This window comes from Parasteatoda tepidariorum, chromosome 6 (assembly GCF_043381705.1).
Source record: "Parasteatoda tepidariorum isolate YZ-2023 chromosome 6, CAS_Ptep_4.0, whole genome shotgun sequence".
Taxonomy (NCBI): Eukaryota; Metazoa; Arthropoda; class Arachnida; order Araneae; family Theridiidae; genus Parasteatoda; species Parasteatoda tepidariorum.
The window spans coordinates 51,332,616-51,342,432 of record NC_092209.1 but is presented as its reverse complement, the minus strand read 5'-3'; the positions used below and the strand labels follow the sequence as shown (position 1 = coordinate 51,342,432).

General features: G+C 29.3%; 1 protein-coding gene across 4 annotated transcripts in view; it reads left to right on the top strand.

Annotated features, from left to right (window-relative positions):
* Positions 1–6,178: 6,178 nt before the first annotated feature.
* LOC107444458 (E3 ubiquitin-protein ligase Mdm2) overlaps positions 6,179–9,817 on the top strand; it is a 31,473-nt gene continuing 27,834 nt past the window's right edge. The window contains exons 1-3 of one of the 4 annotated variants that reach the window (XM_016058597.3): positions 6,179–6,425; positions 7,705–7,795; positions 9,073–9,144. In XM_016058597.3, the coding sequence (XP_015914083.1) occupies positions 7,733–7,795; positions 9,073–9,144 (135 nt within the window). In that variant the 5' untranslated portion in view covers positions 6,179–6,425; positions 7,705–7,732. The remainder of the gene's footprint in view (positions 6,426–7,704; positions 7,796–9,072; positions 9,145–9,817) is intronic. The other 3 variants (XM_016058598.3, XM_071182361.1, XM_071182360.1) reach the window with 3 other exon arrangements.

Below are 9,817 nucleotides of genomic sequence, written 5' to 3'. Positions count from 1 at the left end.
TTACGGTAATATTTATTTAATTAAAGTGATTTTACGAAAATTATTACTGTAAAAATTGGGGTTTATAAGATTTTTTGTTCCGTAACATGTTCCAGTAAAAATGGAATTAACATTCAAAGGCACTCTAAATGCCGATACTCTTTACTGTGATTTGATCCAAAATTTTCAACAGTGTGCCATAGTTTGTTTGCATTTTGTAACAAGCACTCGTAAAATTCATTGTACCGTAAAATAATACTTAAAGCCCTTAATTCTTATCGTAATATTTGTTTAATTAGAGAGATTGAGTGATTTTACGGTAATTATTAAAGTAAAACTTGCGGTACATTAGATTTTTTGCTCCGTGCCATGTTTCAGTAAAAATGAATTTGACAATCAAAAGCATCTTTTTTTACCGTAATTTGGTTCAAAATTTTTTTACAGTGTGCCATAATTTGTTTGCTTTTTGATATTTTGGAAAGGAAAAGAAAAAAAAGAATACACTACTTGAAACTTCGTGGTTTACTGTAGATTCAAATGAATTTTCTTTTTCTAAATTTTAAAATTATTTATGTAGATGAAAAAGAATTTGCCAAGAAAGCAGAAAAGAATTTGCACTGTCAATTCCAAGATACGTATCGTGGAATTATCCTGATATACTTAAGTATATTCTTCGAAATCATTCCTACGCAATTGATGGAAATATTGATAGTTTGTGCAATAGTTAATGACTGTTAAACTCAGGGTCGTTTAAACAAAGGTAATATGTTATTTAAGCATAATCTTTGTCTGACAACGATTAATTTTACTGATAAGTTTAACTTTCAGGAAATTGTAACTGAAAAGATCAAAAAATTTAATATTATTCCTTATAATTATCTTGTGCAATGAGTTAATTGTGTTTGACCTTGACCATGAAAATAACTCTTACCCATAAGGACCTTATTAGATTGCATTTCAATTAAATAAAAACTCGTGAACTTACATCGCATTTTAATTAATCCTTTGACGCATAATTTTTATTCAGCGTATTTTTTTAAAAAACTTTTTTTATAATTTTGTAATAATTTAGACCAAAATGTGCGAAAAATATTATATTCAGTATTTCAATTATTTATTGTTATGAAACATAGTCTGAAACATCTGTGTCTTTTTCTGTGTTAACTGTGAAATCCTCCAAACACAGCTAACTTCCAAACATTAATTTTTGAAATTATCACTTATTTGTAGTTATTTATATCTTATAGAAACAGTTATCCATCATTGAAATTTCCTAAATTTACCAAATCAATTATTGATGAATTTTTGAATATGAATGGCAATTTATACTGCAAATATAATTCTGATAATCTAACAGATCAGTAACTATTAGACAGTTTTTTGATGATTAAAAAATAGCAAAATATATTTTACTAGTAATTTGTAATTAAAAACGTCAAAAAAAATCTACAAAACGGACATCACCGTTGTCCCATCTGCGTCAAAGGTATAACACAAATCTAAAATTTAAACATTATATAACATATTATAAATTTTACTTTAACGCGTTAAACTTATAAAAAAAGTTAAAATTAAAACAAAACTTATGTTTAAGCAGATAAATGAAGGGGAAAAAAAGCATAGGAAATAAAAGTAACCGTAAAATTGAAATCTTTGTGAAAGAATTTTTGTTTCAGGAACATGGGTTACTTAGGAGAATTGATACTTGACGGGCTTGGGTTACTCGAAATAGAATTGAAAGAACAGTTGCTAACGTAAACAACAACCAATCAGTATCGGGATACCCTCACTACTTCACTTGCAAGTATCCCATATTAAATTATGAGTTTAGCGAACCTTAATTAGGTATTTCCTTTTTCTAAAGATATCGCCATCTTTTTTTTTTTCTCTCTTTTAACTTTTTGTTACGATGCTGTTTCTATGATAGCGCAATGTTGAAACAATGAGAAAAAAAAACGTTTATAAATATTGCATGCTGGGTCAGACAAAAGGTTAGGAGCCCAGTAGAACGCACTTGAATTTGGGGCCCCTTGGAAGAATGAAATATCCCTAATTTTTTTGGAAATGCTAATAAAGAGTTATTAAGTATTTCGCTTAGTAGTTTCATTTGTAAAATTTATAAGAAATTTTAAACATTCTTTAATGAGCTAAATATATAATATTTTAATAATAATAATTAAATAATAATTAATAATTTAAAAAATGATAATTAAATATTTTAGAATTTATAGTAAAAATTTAAAAAAGTAGTTTTATTAGACGTTAATTTAAATATGTCCAATGAAATATATCACGGAAAACTAGTTTGTTATGTTTCCAAAAATATTTTTTCTCAACCCTAGACTGTCAAAACACTTTCAAACTTCGTTTAGTAACCCAAAAAGCTTCTTAACGCGTTTTGTTTTTACTCAATCAATTTTTAAATTCCCTGAAACAAAAATGCTTGTTATAAATTTTTCACTGAGAGCTGCATTTCAACTTTTAAGAACTGATGCGTGAAAAAAAACTTTTTGCAACAAAAAAAAAGCACAGACAATAAAACCAATGATCTTCCGAATCAGCAAAAAATATTGAAATGCATATATTACTATAAGTGCTATGAAATGTCATCATTTACGTTACTACTTTTCATTGCATAACAAATTTGAAATCAGCAAATGGCAGTTGATTTAGCTCAACTTATATCCTTATTTCGAAATGTTGCAGCAATTTTAAAATAGAGCTTAGATATTACCAACAAGTCTAAGGACGTGTGTCAAAATATTTAAAAATATATATGTTAATACGTATATATTTATCATTTTTAAATTTTTTTTATTTGTCCTTGTCCTCTATATGGTTAGCAAAGGTGTAGCTAAAATCGATGATGATGCAAATAATATATGAGGCGTGTTTAAAAAAAACTCGTGTTGCCTACATGTAGTATATACTATTGTCTATTTCGGTTACAGGCATTGCTCTCCTTTTTTTTTAAATTTTTATTATTTTTTTTTCCAATGCCCACCTGGAGAATGACCTAGGTCATACAGGTATCTGAAGGACAGATTTATTGACCACTCTTTCATGGGCACTATATTAGGTGGGTCAACGTTGCTCCCACAGTAAGACAGATAGTACAGAGAAGGAAAGAACATCCATGCCTTGCCAGGGATTCGAACCCAGAACCTTTCTGATGCAAGGGTAGTTCCCTAACCCCTACACACAGGCCGGTCAGCTTATTAATTATTATCAATAGCTGCGTTTGAGGGGGTCCTTCAGGACATTTTAATGATTCTTAACAATTTTTTGGTTCAAAGGAGAAAATTGATATTAATATCAAGTAAAAGGTAAATTGTCAAAATTTCTAAAAACATATGCATGTGCTAAAAATATTTATGAAACATTTTTAAAAAAAAGTTTATTTTGTCCATATCCTGTATATAATGAGCACAGATGTCGCTAAAATCGATGATAATGCAAATATGATATGAGGCTGGTCAAAAAATTCTGTATAGCCTATATTTAATGTAAACTGTTTTTTAATTCATTTTAATAGCTGCTTTTGAGGGGGCCATTTGGAGGACTCTTTAATTAATTCGCAATCACAACGCTCGAATACGTCATCTGGGGAGAAAACCGATTTCATGTCTTGACCCTTCCCTCTCCTCTCAGTTGAATGTTAACGATATTCATCCCTTTCTTAATATTTTTCGTATTTAATTGTCAAAAGTATTTTATAAAAATTTCCACGACGTTTTCTTTTATAACTATGTTAAATGTAGTTTTCAGTTCCATATAGTTTCCTAACTTAAAAGTTTTTAATCTATTTGAAAATCAAGACAGAAACAAACGTACTTCCTTCTCCTATGACTCTCCAGACGCTGATGGTAAAAGCATGCGAAGTGTCGATATAAGTAAACAATTCTGCTCTACGCCACCTGTAGCCTATTTCGATAGGCAATTTTTAAAATTTTTTGGATAAAAGGAGAACTTTGATATTAAAATCAAGTCAAAGGATAGGTGCAAAATTTCTAAAAACATATACATATGCTAAAATATAATTATGAAATTTCTATTTTGTCCTTGCCACTCTGTATATATAGATAGGACAGGTGCCGCAAAATTGATGTTGCTAATATGATACGAAAGGAATTAAAAATTTTGTGAGGTCTGCATTCAATGTATACAATTGTCTTTTTCTTTAATAAGCATTGCTTTCCTTTGTTTTCTAATTTTTATTAATATCTGCGTTTGAAGAGGTCATTTGGCAGACATTTTAATTATTTTTTATATTCTTTTGGCTCAAAAGATAAATTTCATATTAATATCAGGTCAAACCAAAGGTATCAATATTTCTAAGGTGTCGCTAAAATCGATGAGGATACAATTATGATATGAGGCGGTTTAAAAAATTCTGTGCAGTCTACATTTAATGTATACTATGGTCTACTTCTTTAATATGCATTTCTCTTCGTTTTCTAATTATTATTAATAGCTGTATATGAGGGGGACATTTGGCGGATATTTTAATTATTTTTTATAGTTCTTTTGATTCAAATTAGAGTTTTGATATTAACATCGAGTCGAAGGATAGGTGTAAAAAATTTTAAAAACGTATATATATGTTAAAAAAAATTTATATAACATTTTTAAGGAAAATTATATTTTGTCCTTGTCTTCCTTATATTTAGACCAGATGTCGCTTAAATCGATTATGATGCAAATATGATATGAGGAGGGTGAAAAAAATTCTACATAGCCTATATTTAATGAATCTTATCGTCTTTTTCGGGTTAAAGGCATTGTTCTCCTTTGTTTTTTTATTTAGTATAACCGGGGATGGATGGTCGATACGGCTTCTGCACCCTACTCGCACCGACCACAATGCTGACGTAAAATGTTATCATTGATAGACCGATCATGCGGTAGAGTCCCCTTGCAGTCAGGCTAACCGTTGGAAGTTTTCATTGTTTTCCTTTCCATGTAACGCAAATACGAGTAAGTTCCATCAAGAGTCCTCCACGAAGGGAAATTTCTTCCAATGCTTGTCCCAGGAGTTCCTTTGTTTTCTGGATTGAGTTTAAAATTACAAGGCTACGGAGTTGAACAATTGTAGTCGTGAACCCAAAATTTGTTCAGTTGTTCAGCGACGATTATAAAATTATGAATGGCTGCGTTTGAGGGGATGACGGACTCTTTCTTCGTGGCTTTAAGGGGTGGCCTAAAATAGACCAATTAATTAGAGCAGACAATATTTTAAGTTACGAAATCAAACTCAAAAGTGTACTTTTCCTAAATAAATATACTTTTTTTTGACGGATTCGGTTTTATCACCCACAAAATAAGGTAGGGGGGAACCACAATCTGGAAGATATGTCCCCATAATTTCGGTCAAGAGAGAGGTTCAAAGTTTGAACCCCTTAATGATAATTTTACTTTTTTTGAATTTCAACGTATCTCGAAAAATTTTTAAGTGAACCGAAAATCTTTTTTCACACAATTGTAAATTCATTTATCCAAAAAAATAATTTTTAATACTTGCTTATTACTGAAATAAATTTTATTTTAATAATCATTAATTATCGAAATTTTTAAAAGTCATATATAATTCAAAATTTGATATCTCGTGAACTATACGGGCAATTTTGTTCAAATTTGTATTTTGCTTTATAAAATTACATTTTTCAAAATAGTGTAAAAATTTGTATATCTTTCAATTCAAAATTTTATCACGACTATTAAGTAAAATAATGAAAATTTTTGCATCTTCGGATAATGAACTTTATAAAGATGTGTAAAAAAAATTTGAATCTGCTTAAATTCTCGAGCTATGGTGAAATACTCAAACGGTAAAATAAACATTAAAATGTTCAAACTTTGGTCTGCTCTCCTGATCAAACTATTGAAACCATATTTCCCTGATTGCAGCTACACCCTCCACCCTTACAAAAAAATTTGGAGAAAAATATTGCATATAACGGTTTATAAGTTGACTAGTACGATAAACTGCCAAATTATAAATTGAAATTTTTTTGTATTTCTTTCAAGCAAGTTACTTGAACTCAAATTGCGCGGGGAAGGCAAGCCTAGACAAGCCATAGCCAACGGCTAAAACGTAGCCGATAACGATGCAAATTTATCCGAACGATTATGAATTCTTCGTCATGCTAACCGATCTAGTTCAGCTTTGGTCCCATGATCTACTTTCAACGTTTATTCCAGTTTCATTCGAAATGTTAGAAAATTTGATGTGTTGTTTGTGTATGGCATCATTCTTTTTCAGTTTAAAAAGTTTTAATTCTGTTCTGTTATTTGCATGTTTTTTCTCGCCAGTTATTGTTTTTAAACTACGTTTTCCTTCTTGTCCAAATTTGTTCTGAGGCTTAAGAACGCCCTTGTGCAAATTTTGTTGGTTGCTGTTCTAATTTTAATACCTTTTTTTTCCAAATTGAAAATAGATATAAACTGTAAGTATTTACTGATTGTTATTTATTTTTGCTCTGATAACATTGAAACTTTGTTGCTAAAAGTTAAACCTGAAATAGCTTGCATAATTGATTTTGTATCCGCAATTGCTTTTATTTTATAATCCATTTAACAAATTTGAGAACACGCTAATAAATTACGATTTCTCTCTTAAAAAGAGTGATTGTTCGTTTCTGAATTAGGTTTATTAATTTTACTATGCTGATTTTGAGTGTTTCTGATAACAGATTTAAAACGATTTAACTTTAAAACAACTTTTCAATTGTAGAAATTTGTCTCCAAAATTAAGGACGACATTTAATTTAATGATAAGCTTTCAAGTTGCTGTATGTTTTGGAACAAATTTCGTAATTATTTTGGCCAAATAACACAGCCTTGATGAACTTGGTAAAGAGTAAAATAAACATCTCTTAAACTTCTTATTCCAAAAAATAAAATAATTGCTCAAAGAAATTTAATGCATTTAGTAATATTTACTTTCATCCATATCCCCCATGGGGAATCATATTAATCCCATATTTTTCAAATTTACATTTTTGAATGGTATAAATAAATTAGAATATTTGCAATAATTCAGCAGCTTTTTTTAAAAAAAAAATTTCCAGACACTTTTTCTTTCTTGACGCCCTGTAGCTTTATGGTTGAGGTTCAGGGTTGACCCATCATTTCAGTGGTTCGATAAATAGCAAGCATGCTTAGGGACTTAACACTGGAGGTTCTGCTGACCATCCAACCTGATCATCTGCCTCTGCACCTCTAGAGTCCAAGATCAAGAGAACTCAGGTGGGCACAGTACGCCTTGGTCCTTCATGGGCTGTTGTGCCACTGAGTTTAGCTTATTTTTTCAGAAATGATAGTCAATCCCTTGAACTTCAGCACATTAGCTCCACATTTCTTTAAATATTTTCTACTCGTCATTGGCTTCATTGTTGAAAAGAACTGATAAGAACTCAAATATGGGTATATGAAAGAGCATATTTAAAACAACTGACTGATAGATAGCTTTACGTGATAAGCTTAATACGAGTTTTAAACTTTTGGCATTATGGGCATAAAGCAGCTTACAGCGTGCTAGAAAGATGCGATAAAATATATTTAATTAAACTATGATAATAAGCACAAATATAATATTTTATCATTAAGTATCTTTTTGAAGTATTCTTTAATTTGTAAAATAACTAAATTGCCTTCATTTTATTAGTAAATTATGTACCCCTTAAGATCGTAGAGATGAGGATTTCTTATTTGTTCTATGATTAGATTTTTTTCAGAAGTTATATTATTGTCAATGGCATCCTGCTCTACTCAACAGCAAACAGCATCATCAATTAAGGCGTTTCAATTTCCTGTTGTAAGTTCGATTTCACATATTTTTTATCATTTCTAGAAAAATTATTTTAATTTTATGGGCAACCAATAATTCCAAATATTTTTTTGATTAAGAGAAATGATGTGTTAATAATATTATACTCATTAAAAAATATAATGTATTTTAAGATTTTAATTTTAGAAATAATATAAATTTATTCAAACTAATTTATTTAAAATCTTTTAATTTTTCTTAAAATAATATTGATTTTTTATTATATATTTAAATGTATAATGATTACAAACTATCCTTTGAGTAAATAAATAGTTCATATTTATTAATAATTGAGTACTTTGTGACTTGAAAAATTTTCCTAATTTGTTATTAATTTGCACCAAAAAAAAAAAGTCATATTGTTTGGAAAAATTTTTGTTACCAATTTCTTAATATTTATATACTTTCTGTTCCATTTTAGTCAGTCAATAAATTGTGGAATTAATAATTAGCTATGACTTGTTTATTCTAATCATTTTGTTTTACTAAAAGATTGAAAATAAACATAATATTTTTAATTGGGATATTCCTGTATCATGATCTGTTGCGCCAACTACAATCTCCAAGGTGTCGAATAGATTTTAAGCTTGCAACACTCCCCGAAAGTTTCCAAGACTTGGCGATAATTCTGCCGCAGATCAGGATAGGGAAATCCCCCCTTTTTAACAATAAGAAATATATTTTAGAAATGAACTAACCTTGGCGAAATAATGTTCTTGTGTTCTTACTCACTTATGCATAGAATATCAATGTTTTTTAATTATTAAATGAAAATAAAATTTAATGTAGGTTTGGAAAAATATTAGTTTTGTATTTCTTCTTCTTTTATTTAAATCTGTGCTTTGTGGACTTAAATTACAACGAAGTGTTTATAATTTTCCTTGTGTAATTATCTTTTTATAAAGCTTCAGTTTGTCTGAAATACTCTTTTTGTTGAGGGATATAAAATAGGTGGTTATAGGAGCTTTATATGTATTAAAGCTAGCGGAGATTTCTACAAATTGTCAATAAACCACTAAACTCTGTTAAGGTTTTCAGAAATGTTAAATCTGTTAAAAAATATTTAAATGTGCTCTAATAGCATTGAAATTAATTTTAAGAAAATTATCAATGTACTTTTTTCATGCTCAAAGCTGCAAAATATTATCAATTCTATTATTTTTGTTCTTTGAATTTCTGTTCTGCTTTGTTATTGCTAGAATGATAATGGCATTTTATATGTTTGATTTTTGTTATATTATTTTAACGGAAGGAATATATTGCAGATTGTTGCCAAAAGACTATTATCTTTGCTTCAAACTGTTAAGAAAGTGAATATGGTTACTACTCTTGGTGAGGTAAGAGACTTAACGATTTTTATAAGAATAATAGACCATATATGTATTTATGAAAATGAAAGAATAAAAATCTGATTGATAAAATTAGTCAAAGTATAACAAAGTAATAATGAAATAATATATGATTGCTATTTATGTATATGATTTAATTATATTTTAACTATGTCATTTTAACCAAAGTGAAAAAAATATACTTCTGGGTTTGTTGGTTATTTTTAGACAGGGGTGCAAAATACGGTAGGTTGCCGGAACAAGGTTCTGGAGAGATTCGGGCAGCCCTTGGAAAAATTTTATTAAAAAGAAGTTTATTGCTTTACAAAGTCTTCCTTGTAAAAACTTTATAGCCCGTTTCTTTCCAAAAAGTTTATATTATGGCTAGTGTGATGGTTAATATATTATATATCTCCCATGTCATGAAATACAGTGCATACGACAAATAGACATGCTGAGTATCAAACTAACGAATTGATCTTTGAGAAGATTATTCCACTCAGCAAGCAATGATCTTTGAAGTTCCGGTACACATGTAGGAGGTAGTTACTGAGTTGTAACTTGTCAGCCAAGCATGTCCCACATATTCTATGGGATTCAAGTTTGGTGAGAATGTTGCCCATTCCTTACGGATATTATCTTCACATAACTTTTTTGAGTAAAGGGCCACAGTGTTTTCACT